Below are 22,952 nucleotides of genomic sequence, written 5' to 3'. Positions count from 1 at the left end.
GCCCAAGTTGTAATGTTCCTATCCAACATAGTGTCAAGTGAGTATCAAGGTTGCTGTTGTTCATCTGTTGTTTACTGTTTCTCTGATTCCCTTTCCCTACCACATATTGCATTGTCTATTATGCAAAACACGAGGTACAAAAAACTAAGAGAAATGAAGAAAGAATAAAAAACAACAGAGAAAAAAGAATGAACTACATCCAGGGTCTAATGAGAACCTCTTGTTTCCATATTTTCAGTTTTCAATGATCACACCAGAGGATATTCTAAAAATTTCAAATGACCATTGTTTTCCTTAAGAGTATTTATTTTTCTTATATAATAACATAAAATGCAATCTTAGGTGAATATAAAAACCCTAAATGCATTGCTTTCACACATTGCAGCTAATTTTAGTATAATGGTTTAAGTTAGTGGTAATAGTTCCACATTAAAGATATGGACATTACATCGTTAATGATACAGATTTTAAGTATTATTTGTATTCACACTTTGTATCAGTGAAAAGATTGTCATATTTGTTTATATAACCAGATTATGTGTCATTTCACAAATGCACATTATTTCTTTGACATGATGATTATTGAAGTTCGGAAAGACATTCTAATCCAGTCCAAGTACAAACATGCTTCCAGTTTTGATTAATTATCAGTATTATTCTTTCATTGATCCAGAAAACTCATGATATTTAGAAGGATAATTAAGATATATCTACACTCTTTCTCTCTGCTGTTCATTTCAATATTTAAACATATATTCTCTAGTTTAAAACATTACTTTTCATGTATTGTTAAACAAGATTTAAAATTACCCCTTGAAAGAGCAATAGTATCTACATAAACTGAGGTTGATAAACTCATGATTTTTCTACAACAGAGTGTTTCACCCTGAATGTAGTGAAGCCATGCTCCCCACCTAGATATGTCTAAGGTGACACTGATAACGAATCCATTGATGCTATTTGCTGTCATGCTATATTACAATGATTAGCTTGAAATATTGAATTAATATTATAATTTTTACTTAACACATTTACTGTTATTATTTCAATTAGAATTAAAAATTAGTAAAATTTGATTACTCATATGAGTGCAGACTATTTGAGTATAATCTTTGCCTTATATAAGAAGAAAATATGAGGAAATATAAGCATTGTAGGAGAAGAACAAATAACACCAGTTTAGATGATAAGACAAGATTTACTAGGAAGCCCATATTCCTACTAAAATAAATAACTTGATAGATATCAAGCATTACTTAGAACTGAAGATGCTTCTCACCAGGTTGACTAATGCTCCCTTGACATCCTTATTCCTCAGGGTGTAGATGAAGGGGTTGAGGGTAGGACTCACCACTCCATAGAAGAGAGCCATGAACTTGGGCTGGTCCCTTGAGATGGAGGAGGGGGGCTGCAGGTACATAGTAATTCCTGGGCCGAAAAATAAGAAAACTACAATGAGATGGGAGGAACATGTCCCAAAGGCCTTTTTCCTTCCTTCAGAAGATTTTATTTTCAATATAGCATGTCCAATACATGTGTAGGAAGCCAGAACTAAGCACAGAGGAATAGCTAATACAAAAATGCATATGACAGAGAGTGCGAGCTCATTGGCTTCCTTTTCACCACAGGCAGTCTTGATCAGAACTGGAATCTCACACAACAAGTGATCCAGTTGATTGATGCCACACAATGGCAGTTGTAGTGTAACTGTGGCCTCTGACACAGAATAGGTAATGCCACACAGCCACACAGTGCATACTAACAGGATGCAGAGGCGCTGGTTCATGATGAGGGTGTAGTGCAGAGGTCTGCAGATGGCTACGTAGCGATCAAAGGACATAAGACCCAGGAGCAGACATTCTGTGGCCCCCATTGTGCTGAAGAAATAAAGCTGAACCGCACACCCCATGTAGCTGATGGTCTTCTCAGAGCTCCCCAGGTTGAACAGCATCTGAGGGACGATGCTGGTGGTGTAACACATGTCCAAAAAGGAGAGGTTGGTGAGGAAGAAATACATGGGGCTGTGGAGCCGGGGGTCTAACCTGGACACCAGGATGATGGCGATGTTTCCCATCATGGCCATAGGGTATGTGATCAGAAGAACAATGAATAGAGGAAGCTCCAGCCAAGGCTGGTCAGCAAATCCTAGTAGAATGAACTGTTGTGGGTGACTCTCATTGATCACTGTCATTCTTTCCAATAAGTTTCACCTATAGAAAAAGGATGGAGTTATGACAAAATGATAAATTATTGTTTCCCATTGACCATGTATAGAAGATGAGGAGCGGTCAGGCACTTATGGCACCTTCTCTTATTACTGTTTACTCAGGAGGCTGAGATCTGAGGATTGTGGTTTAAAACTAGCCCAGGCAGGAAAGTCTTGGAACAGTTACCTCCAATTAATGAGCTAAAGCCAGAAATGTAGCTCAAGTGGTAGAATGCTAGACTTGAGCCAAAATGCGAAGAGGGAGCACACTCAGGCTCTGAGTTCCAGGCCCAGTGTACACACAGAAAGATAAAGGTATTTGTACTCCAGTGATGTTTTCTGAAACAGTGTGGGCTGATACTATTCAAGGTATTATTATAACATCACATAAGTTTAGTCTAACTTCTCATGGTGACTATTCTAAGGTGCAGATAGAATATGCTAAGAATTGAATTGTTAAAAGTAATATTTTAAAATTTGCCATCACCTACATTATTAAATTATCATATTCAAGAAACATTGTTTCTTCATGTAGTATTATTATACTCATATTTTATTATTTTGCTTATTTAATATGATAAAAAAAACTATATTATATATTGGTCCACTCTTTAGAGGGTGGCAATGGGGTTTAAACTCACAGTTTCGTTTGCTAAGCAAGCACTGTAGTACTTGAGGCATGTTTCTAGCTCTTTTTGCTCTTGTTTTTTTTTTAAATTTTATTTTCTTGTAAAGATGCTGTACAGAGAGGTTACAGTTACATCAGTAAGGTCATTTCTTGTTGGGCATTGTTACCCCTTCCTTTGTTTTTCTCCAATTATCCCTTCCCTCCCCTATGCTCTTGATGTTTTTGAATAGTGTCTCACTTTTTGTGTGGGCCATTCTGGACTACAATCTCCTGTTTATGCTTTTGCTATAGCTGGTTGACAGATTCATACCACCAGACCATCTTTTATGTTAAAATGACATCTTTCAAAAACTATCTCCACTCATAGTTGTATTCATGTTTTAATTTTATCATCTATTTAACTCACATTTATAACAATTTTTAGCTTTCTAGAGTAAAATATCACAAGAAAAAAGATACTTTTATCTGACCTGAAAAACTCTGCTTGAACCATATGCCAAAGTTCACCCATTAACATTTTTTTTATTTTTGATATTTTGATTTTACTTTTTTTTGTTTTTAATTGTTATTATAAAGGCAACATACAGAAGGGTTACAGTTACTTAAGTCAGGTAATGAGTTACCCACTAAATTTTGACCTATTAAAAATGATTTTAGCCAGGTTGTAGTGGCCTCATATGCATAATCTTAACTATTCAGGAGGCTGAGTATCTCAGTGTGAAAAGTCTATGAGAGTCTATTTCTAATTGTCCACCAGCGTGTTAAACTAGAGGTATGGTTCAACTGGTAAAAGGCCACAACCAAGGAGCAACAGTATTAGGTCCTCATTTCAATCACCTAAAACTGGGAAAAAGTTATTTGTGTTATGGCCACATGATTGAATGATGCATTCTTTCTTCACATATTTGGTAATTTAAATTTGTTAATTTGCTGAAATTTGGTAATTTACTGAAATTTAAATGTTTTAGTACTGTTTGAAGTAATAGATGGAAGATAAGTACTAAGAGATCTAGTTGGTCCTAGAGCCACTAAATTAGGTATCCCCCAAAGGATGGGAAAGGTTTTATGGGCTGGGAGTTCTCTGATTAGTAGAGCACTTATCTAGGATGCAAGAGGCATTGTGTTACAAACCTAGAAAAAAAGTGTTTCTTAAATAAAATGTTTTAGGCCTTTTCTATGTGTCTTGGTATCATTGTCTACCTATATTCCAGCATTCCCTTAGAATGCATGGCCCATCCAAACCAGTCTACACTTACCTTACTTAGATAAAAATCCTTCAATAAAAATGGAATTGTGAAGGAATAAACTTGAAAATTTCAAAACTTGCAGAGAACAATGGAGAAGCTGTAGTCCAATGGTGCATATTTAAGCATGACCTTCAGAACTTATAATGTTCAGAAGATACAGGGTACTGAAAGAAGAAAAAAGTCTATGTTACAAAAGCAATACCAAGTATGTCTTATGGGCATTCTATTTGTATGCTTTTCCTATAATCTCGTGGGCCATATTTTCGCAGAAGTCATTCATGAGTCCTTCTCCCAACTGAGTCACCAGAGAAAGTTCCTTGGAACAGTCTCTATGGAAATGCTTCTTATGTCCAATTAGTTATCTGGTGAAGCAAGTTTAACAACAAGCCCTTGTTAAATGTGATCTAAATAAACACATTTGATTTCCAAATGTACTAGATTTTACTTTTGAATCATAAAAATAAATAATAATCCATATCAATAAGTAAATAAATACAGAAAAGCCAGATAAATAAATAAATAAAGAGCAGAACTAGTTTAATAAATGATTTTCTGGAATTTAAATGAGTATTTACATATATTAGTTACACTAGAGGAGTTCATCGCAACATTTCCATGTGTGTATGTAAAGTACTTCCACCATGTTCATGTTCCCTAACCCTCTGTGTACACTCCTCTGTGTACACTTCCTGCTGGTAGACCTTCAGACATAACTTTTTATTTCATTCTTTCATTGGTTTGTGTCACAGATTTTTTCACACTTCTAATTAACCAATTATTTATTGTTACTGTAAGGGTGATACACAGAGGGGTTTAGTTATATGTTAGGTATCGATTACATTTTTTTTTATTGGTCATAAGGCCTGAACTCTGGGCCTGGGCACTGTCCTTCAGCTCTTCAGCTCAAGGCTAGTGCTCTACCACTAGAGCCACAGCGCCAATTCTGGCTTTTCCTGCTTATGTGGTGTTGAGGAATCGAACCCAGGGCCTCATGCATGCAAGGCAAGCACTCTATCACTGAGCCACCTTCCCAGCCCTGATTACATTTCTTTTTGAAGTGTTACCCTTTCCCTCACTTTCTCCCAGTTTTTCCCTCCTGTCTCTAGTATCATTGCTGCATTTGTTCACCCTATGACCCACCCTTTCTGTGCCACCCTTACCTTCCCAAAGACAGATAAAGGTAAAGAAAACAAAACAACAACAAAGGAAAAAAAACCTCTTGTTTCTATTTCTTGGAGTTCATTTTGATAAATATTTTATTTTAAATGATTATATGCATGTAGCTTTTGAGACTTTGAGATCCTCTCTTAAGATTATCCTCCTTTGGTAACATTTTCTTTTTCTTTTTTTTTTTTGGGGTCCGGTTGTGGAGCCTGAACTCTGGGCCTGGGCACTGTCCCTGAGCTCTTCAGCTCAGGGCTAGCGCTCTACCACTTGAGCCACAGCGCCACTTCCAGCTTTTTTTTTTCCTTTTTGCTTATGTGGTGCTGAGGAATCGAACCCAGGGCCTCGTGCATGCAAGGCAAGCGCTCTACCACTAAGCCTCCTTCCCAGCCCCAAAGAAAGAGGAAAGAAAAAAAGTAGAGCTGGGCACTGGTGGCTCACACCTATAATCCTATTTACTCAGGAGGCTAAAATATGAGTATGGTGGCTGAAAGCAAAGTCTGTGAGAATCATCTCCAATTAATCACCAGAAAAAACAGAAGTGGTACTATGGCTTAAAGTGTTAGAGTGCTAGCCTTAGCAAAGAGCTCAGGGACAGCACCCAGGCCCACAACCTATAACAGAGACAACAGACACACACATGAACAACAAATACACACACACACACGCACACACACACACAAGAAAAGGCAAATGAAAAGGAAAAGACAAGTATTAGAGGAATTGAGATGCTTATTTACAGAAGATATACTTAAAGGATCCCAAAGGTCTAAATAAACACTTGCAACCTACGAACAACACCTTTCCTATATACCAACAATGGATTTACTGAGAAAGAAATTGGGACAACAATCCCATTCATAATAGTCTTAAAAGATAAACAATGAAGGAGGTGAAAGATGTCTACAATGAGATACTAAAAGTAATGGAGGGAGAGGCTAGAAGATAGAGAAGCCAGGCTTAGTGAGCCACACCTTTAATCCTCCATACTCAAAGGGCAAAAATCCCAAAGCTTATGGTTAGAAGCCAGCCAAGACCAAAGGTTCAAAGCCTTCATCTCAATTAAAAAACATCAAACTCATCATTCCAGATACACAGGAAGTATAAATAGGAAGACTGTGATGCAGTCTGGTCTGGGTAAAAAGTGAGACCTTATTCAGAAAATAATAAAAGCAAACAGGGCTGGGGTCAAGCCTCAAGTGGTAGACCAGGAGTAAGATCCTGTGGAGACTGGGTTCTATCATCCAATGGAGGATTCGTTTAGCTTCTGCATACATTTGCTGATCACATTCTCTACTCAGCCTCCTGTGTGTTTCCACGTTTTGTGGCATTTTCAACCATCCGTGCTGCGAAAGGGACCTGATTTACCTTGGGTAGACTCAGTAACGTGGCTGGCTGGGAAGGCCACATGCTTCCAGTGCTGAATTTACATCAACATCACACTTACCCCACCCCACCTCTTCTATGACGTCACAGTGACCATTTACATATCCCGGGTAACATAAACTGCACAGTCAACGACTTCAGTTTTACTTCGTGGCTCTTGTACGGGGCGATGACTCTAGGATTCATTGGGAAAGGCCCATCAAAGTGCCCATTGTGTCGTGGTGACTCTCATGTCAGTGTTCTGGCCCTAATCATCAGCAAGCCTGTCTGGGAGTGTCCCTATTACTTATAATGTTCATACTGAGGGGCCTTATATTTTACTTCTTTTTTTTTTTTTGTCCACTACAAGTTTACGTGGGCTCAGAAGCTCTCAAGGCCGGTTACCAGGCACCTGCAGATGCTGATGGAAGTGAAAGATCCCCCTTCCTGCGGGGACCCCCTCCCCAAGTCACCCCACGCAGCCCTATAGAGCTTCATGGAGTTACTTTGGTAAGTAATGTTTATGATTATTTTATGATTATTTTCTTCCTGTTGTATTTTCTTTAAAAATGTATTCAGATGTTTGTGTAATATTAGATACCCCTTAGTTTTCTCTTAGAAGGGAGAGGGGGGGGTGTCCCAGGAAGAAGTGACAGGCACTTGCCAGAATAACCAAGACCATGAAAGTGTTAGAACACTTCACAGAAGTGTAGGCTTTGTGAGGCGCTGGTGATTTCACGCCTGTAATCCTAGCTACCCAGGAGGCTGAGATCTGATGATTGTGATCTGAAGCCAGACTGGGCAACAAAGTCCATGAGACTCTTATTTCCAATTAATTACCCCAAAAAGCCGTAAGTGGAGCTCTGGCCAAGTGGTAGAGTACTAGCCTTGATTAAAAAAAAAGCCCAGCCCTGATTTCAAGCCTCAGGACCAGCACATACACACAAAAAGTAGGCTTTCAGAGAAGGTGGAGTGCTTTTCATAGCATATTCAAGGTTTCTGAGTTCCCTCAGAAAAAAAAGAAAAGTAAAGCCCTGTGTTTAAATCACAGTATTTCCGAGGAAGAAAGAGCTCCCATGTTCATAAGTCAGCAGAACATTGTGAAAATAATTATACTACCAAAAGTTATAAGCATAGCGATGTGCCCATCAAAACCTCTTCTTCAAGAAACTAGAAGAAAAATCCAAAATTTTATGGAAACACAAAAGACCCCCTAACTAACCAAAATAAAATGGGTAGAAAGACCAATAACTAGATACAATACCTAACCTCAAATTATACTACTGTAATAACTAGCGGAGGGGGGGGGCGATCGATAATCAGCATGCTTCTAAGGCTCGGCCGCTGGAGGGGGCGGAGCATGGAGGGGCTGATGTCACAGCCCATGAGGCACGCAGTCAGAGGGGCGGGGCATGCCACTGAAAGGGGCGGGGCGTGCTGCTGGAGGGGGTGGGGCGTCGAGCCCCACATGCTGAGCTGTCTATTGGGATTGGACAGTGGGCAGCTTGGGGAAGGAGCACAAACGGCGGTTGGAGGGGCGGGGCACAGCCTATATATATGTTGCTTGTACTGAGGCCCCGAGGAGTAGGGTAGAGAGCCAGGAAGAGAGTAGAGAGTGGAGAGACAGACAGCAGGAGGGAAAAGCCTGCTCTGAGCAGAGCAGAGCAGAGCAGGCCTGTGGGGGGCAGGGCAAGCCTCCTCCAGGGGCCATTTGGGACCTCCCTTTAGAGAGGCCTGTGGACCGTGGAGAGGCCTGCAGAGGAGGAGGAGGGAAAGAAAAGGAAAGCCTTCCCCTTCGGAGGTTTGGAGCTTTGGCGCTTTGGAGGTCTGAGGTTTGGAGGTTTGCAGACTGACTGGTGGTTTGCAGACCAACTAATAAAGGTGAGGGCTGCCCCTTGGAGGCTTGGAGGTTTGGAGGTCGAGGCTGGGCTTGGTTCTGGGTATCCAGCCCAGGACAAGGTAGTCGCAGGCGCCCTTTCTGGTGTAAATAGTGTAAATACACTTATCTCTTTTTGAGTGCTCTTTTATTTATTTTTCATTGTAAAAATATTGTACAGAGGGGTTACAGTTACACGAGTAAGGTAATGAGCGATGTCACTGTAATAATCCGTGGGTCCCCGATAATCAGCGGGGCCCAATAGTGTGGCCCCGTGGCCCGGCCTCCTGGAGGGGGCGGGGCATCAGGCTGACGTCACAGCCCCACGGGGCTCCGCCTGAGGGGCGTGCCATACCTCGGAAAGGGGGCGTGGCATGCCGCCGAAGGAGTGGGGCATGGTGCTGAAAGGGGCGTGGCATGCCACTGGAGGGGTGGAGCTCGAGCCTCACATGGTGAGTTGTCAGGAAGTGATTGGACAGTGGGCAGCTTGGGGGAGGAGCATGAATGGCAGTTGGAAAAGCGTTAGGGAAGGACTGTTAGGAAAAAACGGTTGCTAGGGAGTTAGCGCAGAGGGAGGAGAGGAGTAGGAGTGGAGGAGAGACTGCAGGAGGGGAAAGCTCGCAGCAGCCGGGCAGGCCTGTGGAGAGCGGAGAGGCCTGCAGAGGAGGAGGAAGGGGAGACAGGGAAAGGCCTCCCCTTCGGAGGTTTGGAGCTTTACAGCTTTGGAGGTCTGAGGTTTGGAGGTTTGCAGACCAACTCATAAAGGTCGGGGGTCAGGACTACCCATTGGAGGCTTGGAAGCTTGGTGGTGGAGGTTGCTCTTGGTGCTGGGATCTAGCCAGGACAAGGTGGTCTCAAGACCCTTTTCTGGTGTAAATAGTGAAAATACACTTCTTTTGTCCAACTTTCACTGTCTGTGCCTCCGTGGATTGTCTCGCTCTCCCTAAGTCCTAAGTCCTTCTCGGTTTTCCCTTCCTCCTGCCCCTCCTCCCTCCTCCCCCCCCAAGCTGTAAAGTTCATTTTCAACATAGTGTCTTGTACATCTCACTGTTACAATGGGTCAACCTGTATCCTTATTTCAGCATTTTGTTGTTTCCCTTCCCCTCCCCAAATTAGAAAAATGTATATGCAAGATTCAGGGCACCGGAATCAAATCCAGTGAAAACAGGGGTTATACCATGGAGGGAGAATATACAAAAGAAACAAATCATATGGTTCATTATAAGTATGTTAAAAACTACAGCAAGAAAGCTGAAACCATTTGTGTCTCTATCTTGGGGTTCATTTTGCTTAGCACCATCTTATATGGTCATATGTACATAGCTTTTGAACTTTTCTGCTTGTCCTAGACATATACTAGTTATTGCAAATAAAGGAAACCATGGGACCTATGTTTCTTTGGGCCTGGCTTACTTAATATAATTTTTTACAAGTTTTTCCATTTCCTGAAAAATGGGGCAGTGTTTTTTTTTTGGATGGAGGCATACAATTCCATATATATATATATATATATATATATATATATATAAATTTTCACATTTTCTTGATCCATTCATCTATTGAGGGGCATTGGAGTTGGTTCCATATCTTAGCTATGGTAAATAATGCTGCGATAAACATAGTTAAGCTGGTCGCTTTAGTATAGCCTGGTTTGTGATCGTTTGGGTAAATGCCCAAAAGTGGGATTGCTGGGGAAAAATGAAGTAAAACTCTTCCTCTTTGCAGGTGACATGATCTTGTGTTTAAAGAAACCCCATGGACTCCACTCCCAAATTACTCAAGCAGATCTGAAACTTTGGCAAAGTGGCAGAGTATAAAATTAACCCTCAAAAATCAATGGCTTTTCTGTATGCCAACAATGAGAAGAATGCGGCTGAAATCAGGAAAGCAACTCCTTTTGTAATAGCCCCACAAAAAATAAAATACCTAGGAGTTAACTAAAGAAGTGAAGGACCTCTACAATGAAAACTTTAAAAACCTAAAAAAGGAAATTAAAGCAGAACTAAGGAAGTGGAAAACCTCCCATGCTCCTGGATTGGGAGGTGAAAATGGAACTACTTCCAAAGGCTATCTACAAATTCAATATCCCAACTTCATTCTTTAGTGAAATAGAAGAAGCAACCAAAAATTCATATGGAACAATAAAAGACCACGAATAGCAAAAACAATCCTTAGCAGAAAGAACACTGCTGGAGGAATATCAATACAAATTTTCAAACTCTAAGACAAAGCCATTTTTAACTGTGTTCTCTAAGGCTCATAATTCTACAAAGCCATAGCAACAGAGACCACATGATAATGGCACAAAACCACACACACACAGATCAGTGGGGCTGAAAAGAAGACCCAGAAATAAGTCCACAGAGCTACAGCCCATCTGATTCTTTTTTTTTTTTTTTTTTATTTTTTTTTTCTTTTCAATATTTTTTTTTTTAATTTAATTTTATTTTATTTGAGAACATACTGTACAGAGGGGTTACAATTACATGGGCAGGATAATGCATACATTCCTTACCAAGCATTGCAGCCTCCTCCTTTGTTTACCCTTCACTTCCCTTCCCAGCCTCCCCCCTCCCTCCCACCCAATCATACCCCCCCTCCCCCCCCCCGACATTGTAAAGCTGGTTTTGACATGACATTTTGTACTTCTCATTGTTGCAACAGGTCCACCTGAATCCTTAAACGACTTGTTTGTCCCCATCTCCTCCACATGTTATACTGACATCAAATATAGTGAAAGCGCAGCCCATCTGATTCTTGACAAAGATGTCAAAGCTCATTGGAGAAAAGAAAACGAAAAAATGGTGCTGAAAATGCAGACAACTACATGTTGCAAACAAACTAGGTCCCTGTCTAGCACCCTGTGCGGAAATGAATTAAAAATGTACCAAAACCTTAATATAACACTTAAAACTTTGAAACTGATAGAGGCTAAAAATAGGAAAACTGCTTCTAGATATAGTCCTAATATTTCCTAATGAGCCCTAGAATGAGTCCTAGAATGATTGTCCCGCACAAAAGCCAGGAAGCAAAACAAGTTGTGTACTATGGAGTTTACGTTACCAGGAGTGATGTAAATGGTCACTATGATGTCACAGAAGATGAGGGATGGGATAGGATGTAATTCAGCACCCAGGAAATAAGAGCAAGAATTGAAAAATGGAATCAATTATCAATCTGAAGAGACAGCCTACAGACTGGGAGAAAATTTTTGCAATCTGACAAGGAATTAATATCTAAAATATAAAAAATATAAACAAAAAGAATCAATGATCCAATTAATAAAAGGGCAAATAAATGGATAGCTTTCAAAAGAAGGCCCAAATAACTAATAAACACATGAAATAATGTTCAACATCCTTAGCCATGAAGAAACTATAAATCAAGACAAAATTGGGATTTCATCTTACTCTAGTAATACTATGATTAGGAAAACAAGGGCTGGTGAAGATTTGGTAGAAAAAATATTCTTTTGGGAATAAGTTAATCTAGCTGCTATGGAGGTTCCAAAAAAATCCAACCCAAACCCCAAACCCCTAAAAATTAATTACCATACAATCTTGCTATAACATTGCTGATCATATACCCAGTGGAATGTAAAACACTATATAATACGTTAACATTCATGCTTATCACTGCACAATTCACAATAGTCAAGTTACAGAAACAGACTAGTTGTTCATCATTCTGATGAATAAACAAAGTATAGTATATGTACACAATGGAGTATTATTATTCCATAAATAATGAAACTTTTAGGAAATTTTTAGGAAAATAAATGAGAGTATCATGTAAAGTAAAATAAGCCAGCCTCAGAAAGATAAATACTGCTTATTTTCTGTTATATGCAAACTCTAGATCCATAAATACAACTAAACCAAAAGAGATGAACCTAAATGGAGTACTATTCAGGAAGGAGGCATTAGAGGAAAAGGGAACAAATTACAGTGATGGGGATTGAATAAGATGAAAGTACATTACACACGTGTGCAAATACCATACTGAAACCCATTATTTTGGGTAATAAACTTTTAAAATATAAAGTTATAACAAATTACCTTGAATTTATGCTATTTTATGTACTAGATAATCTAAAGATTATTTAAAATATGCAGAAGAATGCATACTCATTATATATAAGCCTTATGAAATTACATGTAAATGACTTTAGCATAACAGAGTTTGCTAACTGTTAACAGTCTTGGAAACAATCCTGCATGGTTTCTAAATGAATTTCCAAGCTGTTTAAATTAGTGTCCAATATATTGAAGAATTGAATGGAGGCTTGTTAGACCAGATCTAACAAGAGACTTGTTCTGAACCTTAATTTAGTATGTAAATGATTGTAGCTCAGAAGCATATTCATAAAGAATTATGTCCCAAGGAACTGTCACCGTTGACTCACTGGGGAGGAGGACAAATGAATGGCCTGGATGAAACCAATGCCCAGGAGGTCTCAGCAAGAGCATACAAATAGTATGCCCACAAGGCAGTATGCCATTTTCTAGTATTGTCTTCCTGGCCCATGCTTCCTTTGCTTTTTGTCTTTGCAACTTGTATCAATTGAAAAATGAAAAACTTTGAAGGTAAGTTTTAAATGTACAGTTGTAAATAATATTCTTAAGTCTGAAAAGCTGTAGTGAATTTTGTCATACTTTTTACTGAGTATGCAAGAAAAAATACACAAATTTGAAAAATTTTAAGCACAGGCAAGCTGGCATGTTAAAATAAAGCCACTGCCACAAATTATGATGGGAGAAATGATAATAAAAGTATTTAAAATTTCGTTCAAGTACCTAACATAGATTGTTTTACCCCTTATAGAGATGATTGATTTATTGCCCTGGATCATTGGTTCTGGATAAGGCTTTCTTGATTCTTTCAGATCTGGTTTTCTGATTCTTCCATGTTGCTGCCTCAATACTTTTAACTCTTAATGTTTCAGTAATGCCTCCCAGAAACGGCGTGATTCATCATCCCCACAAAACATTCTATCTAACAGATGCCTGGAGATAGAATCTAAAAACCAACTTCATTTTACCAACTTCCTCTGCTGAATTTTACCCATGAACAAAATCTGTAAACGATTACTTTGGATATATGAAACCACAATCACTTTTATATTTAATATCAACCTTATCAAAACCCAAAGAGATGGTTATTGTTAGCTTTGTAATATAGAAAGGGAAATTCAGGTTCAGAGTGGTTAGTTTACTTGTTAACAATTACTGTCTTTATAGTGTCATGAAGACATGGAGGAGTCACCTCGTAATTGACTAAATTCTCTACCTTTTTAAAATGCTACTTCACTGTATGTGAAATAAAGGAGAATGGCATTAATGAATGGAAGTCACCCTGAGGAGTTCATTCTATTAGGTTTTGCTGATAGACCTTGGCTGGAGCTTCCTTTATTTGTTATTCTTCTGATAATATATCCCCTGGGTCTGATGGGAAACATTGCTATCATCCTGGTGTCCATATTAGATCCCCAGCTCCACAGCCCCATGTATTTCTTCCTTACCAACCTCTCCTTTTTGGACATGTGTTACACCACCAGCATCGTCCCTCAGATGCTGGTTAACCTGGGAAGTTCTACAAAGACAATCAGCTATACTCGGTGTGTGCTTCAGCTTTATTTCTACAGCATAATGGGAGGCACAGAATGTCTGCTCTTGGCCATTATGTCTATTGACCGCTACGTGGCCATCTGCAAACCTCTGCGCTACACCCTCATCATGAACCAGCGCCTCTGCATCCTGTTGATGTCCATTGTGTGGCTGACTGGAATGACCTATGCAATTTCTGAAGCTTCCATTACACTCCAGTTGCCAATGTGTGGCACCAATAAACTGGACCACTTGGTGTGTGAGATTCCAGTTCTGATCAAGACTGCCTGTGGTGAGAAGGAGGCGAATGAATTTGCACTGTCTTTAGGATGCATTTTTATGTTACTTGTTCCTCTATGCTTAATTCTTGCTTCCTATGGCAGAACTGGTTGGGCTATATTTCAGATGAAATCTTCTGAAGGAAGGAAAAAGGCTTTTGGGACATGTTCCTCTCATCTCATTGTAGTTTTCCTATTTTCTGGTCCAGCTATTAGCATGTATCTTCAGCCCTCCTCCTCCATCACAAGGGACCAGCCCAAGTTCATGGCTCTCTTCTATGGAGTGGTGACTCCTACCCTCAACCCCTTCATCTACACCCTGAGGAATAAGGATGTGAAGGCAGCCTTAGGAAAACTGATGATAAATATTAATTCCAAATGATGGAGGACATCAAATGATATTAGTTAACAATTAGAATAGTTTTATATGGGATTCTTTAATAAATCATTCTTGCCTCATAGATTTTATGTTAGATGTTCCTCTTGCAAGATATCACATATTTCTTATTGTCTTTATAATAACATTAGGTAAGGATTATAATGAGCTAATATTCATTGCTGTGAGCACTATAGACTGAAAATATATTAATAATTCCCTTCTGAGTCTATGTACTATGCTAAGTAGTTAAATGTTAACAATACAAACTATAACATGAATTATGTATTTTAAATGAATTAGTTCAAAAACTGTAAAACTAGCATGGCAAATGTTCATAACATGCTTCCTACAAGTTTAACCAGAGAGGCATTTCATGTCTTACTGTGAGGTTAGCCAAGTCTATATGGGCAAAAGGGCTACAACCTGGCGTTCTGTGCAAAGCCGTGCAATCTTGCAAAGAACCAAGAATCTCATTAATAAATCCATGTTAATCTCTACAAAGGCCATTGCTCTTTTGAAATGCATTATAATTGCTGAGTAACAAAGAAGTCGTGTAATTTCTGTAATTTTATTTAGAAATGCATCACTAAGTATTAAAATGAATAGAAGATAAAATGTAAGGTTAAGTTTCACAATATTTTCTTTTAAATATCATAAACACAAGTCTTGTGAATTAGTGAGAACAGACTTTTAACAATAAGCTGCCACATGGTAACATTTCCATGCATAACCTGAAAGAGTAATGGATATCTTTCAAATCTATGAAATAACCAGTATAAGAAAGAAATAACCAGTATAAGAAGAATGCATCTTCTCCAAAAGGTATGTATGAAACTTAATGTCTGATATGATTGCATTAAAGAAAATTTATGGGACAATAAGGACATGAGGGCTCCTCCATCATGAATGGGCCTCAGACCCTTACAAAAAGAGATTTGAAACAGAGTTGTGTCCTTCCTTCTTTCCTTCATATGAGGACATAGCAAAGTACAACGCTGGAAGCCAGAAGTGGATTCTTACTAGTCACTAAAGCACCTTGCAGTGCCATTCCTTGGGCTTTCTGAATCAAACTGTGAGAAATAAATTACTATCATTTGCAAATTACCCAATCTCAGCTATTTTTCCATAATGGCAAGAATGGATGAAGATGTACTCAAAATTTTAAGTGTCATTGTAACTTAGTTAATATTTATGAGAGCCACTCATAAGTTTTGAAGTTGAATCATATATTGGGAACACATCATAATGTTGCTTAATGAAGAAATGACCACCATAAGAAATCATATGGATATTGTTTTGGTTTCTACTATGACCAAGATTCAGTTAAACTATTCGAAGGAAATTACATTTATTCTGAACAGATCCAACTGTAAACAAAATCCTCATATAAAAAAGTACTATTCTATTTCTCAAGACTATGGTATAATTAATTGGGAAAAAGTTATGCTACCATAAATTTCAGCTTATCTCTATATGATTTGGTGCTAATTATTAGAAAATGATAATGTAAAATTTTTAGATGTTAAATGATGTCTCCTATCATTTTTGTTAAAGCAGTAGTCTTTGCTGTAGTCTTATATACTGAGAAAGAATATTTTTAGCAAGGTTTCTATCAAAAACATATAATCTGGTTAAAGTTTGTCTGCTTTTTGTAAACCTTATCCTCTCTCATTGGATTAATGTTTATGTTAGTTTTTAAGCCTATAAAGATTACTCATTCACAAATATAAATGAGTAGAAACTGATAAAATATAATGAGTCTTGAAGAATTATGTAGAAAAATATGCCTGGAGGAAGAATACTGGTAGCAGAGGTTGAAAATGTCTTCTAAAATATTTTATTTGCTGTAGACTACTTCCCATTTTGCAGATATATGTTTAGCATATTTTATGTGAAGCATACTTCAGTTGGCTTGTGGGCTCTGTGCAGAAAAAGAATATATTATCTGTCAGTGAAAATGTGTTCTTCTATTGAGGTAAAGCACAAACAATCCTGAGACTGCTTTTCCCATTACCCTTTCTTTTCAGACACCAAATTGGACATCACCCTGAAATATCATCACTTTCTATATCCAAGAGGCTATATATATTCCCACTACTTAATCTCCCATGTATTTCTCCCTGCTGGGCATTAGCTTTTATGCTCAATAATAAATTATGGCTCTTCCTTTAAGTTATTCCTTAAAACGAACTATAATGTATAAAAGTAATAACTGAAATTCATCTTTCAAGAACATATATTTGGCAGTGCATGTTTTCTCTCATATGAGGAAGCTAGATCTAAAATATAACTGGACATGGTAACCTATGCAGGACTCTAGACATTCACACACACACACACACACACACACACACACACACACATACACACACAGAGTCAGATAGAGGATATCCTTAGGGGAGAAACACAAAGATATAACCTCTTAGAACATTTAAAATACTATTTATTGAATGAACTCCAGGAAATGGAATTTTTTTTGTTATTGTTTTTGGTGCTTAATTTTTGCTTTGGATTTTTTTCTTTTGGGAGGCCTAAGGGGAAACACAGAAAGGGAGAGAGGAAGACTGAACAAATGCAATCATGCTATGAGGGAAATAAATGACTTCTGTAACTTGTGGTCAGGGATGGGAGGGAAAGTAAAGGAAGGGGTGACATGGTCCAAAAAGGGAAATGTACTCATTACTTATGGGATGGTAGCCCCTTGGTATAGCATCTTAATAATGACAATAGCTTTTTTTTTTTTTTTTTTTAAGAATATATATTTGCTGGTTAGAAGCATGGTCTAAATGGTAGAAGACTTGTCCACTAATGTAAGGGCTCTGAGTCCAAACTTCAGCACTGTTCCCCCGACCAAAGCAAGGAATATACTTTTGTAAAAGACAAGAAAAAAGCAATCAAATCTCCCTCAAAGCAATGAAGTAACTGTATTAAAATTGGAATGATACAGAGGAGATGAGTGTAGCTCCTTCACAAGGATGACATAAAAGTTTCTCAGGTATTCCCTACTTTTCTACTTTAAACATGCCATTTTTTTCCCCTTAGAATTTATTCCTGTAGCAAACTTCATTGTGACTCAGCTGTGAAGTTTTAGTTGGGATCAGTCAGGATTCCCAGAAATAAAAGGTTAGATTGAAGGTTAAGGGTGCCACTAAGTTAAAGCCAAAGGCCAAGTTCTGTTTTGTTCTGAATGCAGGAATGAGGAAATCCTTTCCACAAGCCAATGATCAACAAGCCATAGTAATGGAATGGGTAAACCCATTGAACAAAGCCATAAAAATGACAGTACTAGCCAGGCGTTGGTTGATCATGCCTACTACTCAGGAGGTCATGATCGGAGGATCGAGGTACAAAGCCAGCCCCAACAGGGAAGTCCATCAGACTATAATGTCCTATTTACTACCAAAAAAGCTGGAAATGGAGCTGTATGTCAAATGTAGAGTGCTAGCCTTGAGCTCAAAAGCTCAGGGACAACATCCAGGCGCTGAGTTCAGGCCCAAGACCGATTCTCCCCATCCCAAATTACAGTACCAAAGCAATCAGATTTATAGTTTAATTCTGAAAACCTAAACAATCAAGGTAAAGGTGAGAAGAAACAAGCATTGCACATTGAAGTGGTTGTCATTACTGATGATTATTCCAACCCAGAGAGAAGTAAATGAATGTGATGTAAGTATTGGCAGAAATAATTTGAAATGGTCACAAAGCTGTCTTCCCGACTTTCCTTTTGTATCAACTCCAGACAGTGCTGTTATCTAGGCTGGATATTGCATAAAACAAGCAGTAATGAGAAGCTGGAAGCAAAGATGTTTTCAGTGGAATGAAAACAAAACTTCAACTCTAAACTGGAAAAAGAACCTCTTCTAATTCCACATCAAGAGGTTCATAAGATCCAGGAAGCTAAGCAAAGGTACACAGTGATGAAGAGCAGCCTGGTTGAAGATATTACCATCAGAACCTTCTATGTACATGTTAATATCCCCGAAGAGATTTCCACTTTGGTTAAAGTAGTCTGTGATTCCATTGTAGCACAGTAGGAAACTGGAAGATCAACTTCTTTTGTGTAAGAGGCCAGAAGGCTGTCAAACCTTTGTATATATACACACACATCAAGAGGTGCTGGATGTAGCATCTATATGGTCAACAATATTAATAGAGGGCCCAGACTTTCTACTTACAACCACCCATGGAAAGTTAACTATACTGCCTCTTGGAGTTTTCATAAGTGATTTTGTCAACACTAACACAATTATTTCACTAGTTACTAGATTGACCATGGAGAACTAAAACAACCCTAAAACCAAAAAACAAAGACAACTTTACTAAAGGAAAGAAGCATTAAGCTAACTTCTAAAAAGCCAGAAATGGAGCTGTGGCTAAAATGGTAGAGTGCTATCCTTGAGTAGAAAAGCTCAGGGACAGCTTCCGGAACCTGGGTTCTTGCGAGGTGGTGGAGCAGATTTTGGGGAGCAGTGTGACGCCGGGCACGTCGATTGCCCGCCCGCCCCCCCTCGCCACACCATGGTCCCCCTCGCCACACCACGGTCCGCCTCTCCACTCTTCTCTGCAAGAACTACCGCGGGGGCCACCTAACCATCCGCCTTGCTCTCGGCGGCTGCACCAACCGGCCCTTTTACCGCATTCTTGCTGCTCACAACCAATATCCCCAGGACGGGCATTTCGTGGAGCAGTTGGGCTCCTATGACCCGTTGCCCAATAGCCATGGAGAAAAGCTCGTTGCTCTCAATCTGGACAGGATTCGGCATTGGATCGGCTGTGGGGCTCACCTCTCTAAACCTATGGAGAAACTTCTCGGTCTTTCTGGTTTTTCCCCTCTGCATCCTATGATGATTACAAATGCTGAGAGACTGCGAAGGAAACGAGCGGGTGAAGTCCTCTTAGCTTCTCAGAAAACAGAAGCTGAGGCTCCAGAAACAGAAATAAGCTGACTTCAGTGAACATAGTGATTACAAGGTCAAAGACTTCTATATAGAAGTGTATAGAGCTCTTGGTTTTATTAGGTTTAGAGGTCAATAAAACCCACTCATCCTTTTCTGGCCTAATTTGAACAAGGGCTAGGCAGAGATTTGTTCTTGTTTGACATAAGAACTCTACGTGGATACTAAGTAGGTTTTTCTGCTTTTATCTTGGAAAAAAATGTATTTGTGGACTTTTGGGTCCACAGGCAACCTTACAAATTGTTGCCTTCCAAGTCTTTTTCACTTCAAAGCTCCCAGCCAGTGTTCTTGGCCTCCTTAAATATTTCTTTAGTCATTCATGGTCATCCCACAAGAACCAACACAGATACCCTGCCTCTTTTTGTAATGGGAGGTTTATATTGTTTCCTTGGCACATAATTATACCTTTACAGAGATAATGAAAATTGTTTTGGGAGCTATAATAGCCTAGTTTTTAAGAATGAAGATTTATGTATGGAAACAGTACAACAAATCATCTTTGTACAATTAATATACATTTAACAAAGAAGTAAAAGTAAAGTGGAGTGAAGCTAAAGCTCCTACATACAAAAAAAAAGAAAGAAAAGCTCAGAGACAGCACTCAGGCCCTGAGTTCAAGCCCCAGTACTGCCTTACCCCATACACACACACACACACACACACACACACACACACACACAAATTACAGTACTAAAGCCTTATGTATTTACTGAATTCAAAATGCATATTTTATGCATTCTGAGAATCTTTTATTACATTTTAAATACATCTTTAATAATACATGCAAACTAGTTCATGCATATACATTAGATTCCCTGTATATTACATGTAGTTTGCATGGAATTTTAAATCCCTGGTGAAATTTAGTCTTGTAATTAGATTTTGTTGTGTTTTGGTAATTTGTAGCACTTTGTTTTTAAGGCAACTAGCATCATAAATGAACAAAATATACTAGTAGTGATCTAGCAAAATATTTTCATAATGATCATATTTAAATTAGGTATCAGCAGGTTTTATCTAGTTAGAAGCATATTAAAATTAATATTCACAACTTTACTATTCACTAACATTTTTATACTTTTTTACCTTTGAGATCTTAAAATGTAGGACTATATAATATATTCAAAATAATAGTTAATTTGTTCCAGGGATTAGTGACTAAATCTGTAATATTCCATAGAGGTATATAGGTATATATCACTGGGTAAAGGGATACCATAACAAAGATGATGACTAAGAGGTAAGACTCATAACTATTTTAAAAAAAGACATGAGTTATTGATTGGCTTAGACATTTTGTGTTTGCAATCTTTATAACTTATTACCCACATCAACGTATGGATTTGATACCTAATGAACTTGTGGCTTATTGGTTCTTAAGTTTGCATAGATGAAATAAGAAGTTGAATTTAATTTTGCTTTTATTTTTTAAATTCACCTTTCCATTATGCAAAGTATAAACAGCAAACCCCATCTTAACTTTTTCTCTATATACAGTTCAGCATCATTAAGTATATATATGCTTCTGGGTAGTTATAACCATTATCTTTTTCAGGAAATCTTTTGAATTTCCCAAGCTGGAATTCTGGGCACATAAAATAGTAAATGCTCATGGCCCCTGTAACCTCTGTAAATCTACCACATGAATTTGACTGACTTAGGTACCTCATAGACCTGAAATCATATAGTATTTATCCACTTGTGACTAGCTTATTTCATGCTATGTAATGTTTTCTGTTGCTGCATGTCACAGAATTTTTTCCTTTTTTTTCACTCATTTACACTGGTGACAAGTAGCTCAGAATAATTGTGTAACATGATAAGAAACAATATAAGAAATAGAATATGTTTTACAAGAAGGAATGTAGCATGAGATTTGTGAGACAAGATTGAGTTGTTAGAACCCAAATAAATCTGGTCTAATTGTTAAATAATGTCATTTTATGCAACAAATTTTCACTTAGAAATGAAGATGCTCCTCACCAGGCTGCCTAATGCCCCCTTCACATCTTTATTCCTCAGGGTGTAGATGAAGGGGTTGAGGGTAGGAGTCACCACTCCATAGAAGAGAGCCATGAACTTGGGCTGGTCCCTTGAGATGGAGGATGGAGGTTGAAGATACATGCTAATGGCTGGACCATAAAATAAAAGAACTACAATGAGATGAGAGGAACATGTCCCAAAGGCCTTTTTCCTTCCTTCAGAAGATTTCATCTTCAATATAGCATGTCCAATGCATGCATAAGAAGCCAGAATCATGCATAGAGGAACAGCTAATAGAAAAATGCCTAACATGTATAGTGAGAGCTCATTAGCCTCCTTTTCACCACAGGCAGTCTTGATCAGAACTGGAATCTCACACACCAAGTGATCCAGTTGATTGTGACCACACAGGGGCAACTGGAAGGTCACTGTGACTTCTGAGAAGGAATAGGCCATTCCACCCAACCACACGATGGACACTAACAGGAGGCAGATGCGCTGGCTCATGAGGAGGGTGTAGTGCAGGGGTCTGCAGATGGCCACATAACGGTCAAAAGACATTGTGGCCAAGAGTAGGCTTTCTGATCCTCCCATTATGCTGTAGAAATAAAGCTGAACCACACATGCAGTGTAGCTGATTATCTTTGTAGAGCTTCCCAAGCAGAACAGCATCAGAGGGACGATGCTGGTGGTATAGCACATGTCCAAAAAGGAGAGGTTGGTGAGGAAGAAATACATGGGGCTGTGGAGACGGGGGTCTAACCTGGACACCAGGATGATGGCGATGTTTCCCAGCAAGGCCATGGGGTATGTGATCAGAAGAAGAACAAACAGAGGCAGCTCCAGCCATGGACGGTCAGCAAAGCCTAGTAGAATGAACTCTTTGGGGTGACTCTCATTCACTAGTGTCATTATCTTCGAGTAGGATGATGACAAAGACACAATAGGCTAAAACACCACTATGCCTTGGATATGCAAACACAGAGATGAGGTGATTTGATCAGGTGATATCAGGTGACTCCAGTTTTCTTCATGACATCATAAGAAGGAGTTCCCTGCCACCAGTGAGCTAAACATCCTGAATCTCAATTCATTTCTCTGTACTGGAAGACTAACAAGAAATGAGTCCTTGAGATAAGGTGCATCAAACAGAAAGGATATATGCCTGTGTTTAGGTGATTCAAATGAATGGTTTTCTAACTTTACCCACCATTAAAAAGCAGCTTACGATGGTGTTAATGGGAAGTTTAGTTTGGTTTCTACGT

The 22,952-nt window shown here is 38.8% G+C and overlaps 4 protein-coding genes, 1 non-coding gene and 1 pseudogene across 5 annotated transcripts; 4 read left to right on the top strand and 2 right to left on the bottom strand.

Moving 5' to 3' along the window:
* Positions 1 to 1,252: 1,252 nt before the first annotated feature.
* Positions 1,253 to 2,191, bottom strand: LOC122111447 (olfactory receptor 2B6-like). The gene has a single exon (XM_042684285.1). It carries the CDS (start codon positions 2,189 to 2,191, stop codon positions 1,253 to 1,255), a length of 939 nt encoding a protein of 312 aa, XP_042540219.1.
* An 11,625-nt stretch (positions 2,192 to 13,816) lies between these two features.
* Positions 13,817 to 14,752, top strand: LOC122111464 (olfactory receptor 2B11-like). Its single transcript, XM_042684307.1, has one exon. It carries the CDS (start codon positions 13,817 to 13,819, stop codon positions 14,750 to 14,752), a length of 936 nt encoding a protein of 311 aa, XP_042540241.1.
* Positions 14,753 to 17,535: 2,783 nt separating this feature from the next.
* LOC122111222 lies at positions 17,536 to 18,783 on the top strand (annotated as a pseudogene).
* LOC122111573 lies at positions 17,651 to 17,759 on the top strand. Its single transcript, XR_006148024.1, has one exon. It is a non-coding gene; the product is annotated as a U6 spliceosomal RNA (small nuclear RNA).
* A 441-nt stretch (positions 18,784 to 19,224) lies between the features above and the next one.
* On the top strand, positions 19,225 to 19,728 carry LOC122111221 (28S ribosomal protein S16, mitochondrial-like; the record flags this gene model as incomplete). The annotated part of the gene is made up of 1 exon (XM_042683948.1): positions 19,225 to 19,728. A coding segment is annotated over one exon (471 nt), but the record flags the coding sequence as incomplete, so codon positions are not given.
* Positions 19,729 to 21,660: 1,932 nt separating this feature from the next.
* On the bottom strand, positions 21,661 to 22,599 carry LOC122111455 (olfactory receptor 2B11-like). The gene has a single exon (XM_042684295.1). It carries the CDS (start codon positions 22,597 to 22,599, stop codon positions 21,661 to 21,663), a length of 939 nt encoding a protein of 312 aa, XP_042540229.1.
* Positions 22,600 to 22,952: the final 353 nt, after the last annotated feature.

The sequence above is a fragment of the Dipodomys spectabilis genome, unplaced genomic scaffold (assembly GCF_019054845.1).
Source record: "Dipodomys spectabilis isolate Male_0828 unplaced genomic scaffold, ASM1905484v1 ptg000085l, whole genome shotgun sequence".
NCBI classification, from domain to species: Eukaryota; Metazoa; Chordata; class Mammalia; order Rodentia; family Heteromyidae; genus Dipodomys; species Dipodomys spectabilis.
The sequence above is the reverse complement of the archived record's forward strand: the minus strand, read 5'-3'. Positions and strand labels throughout refer to the sequence as shown.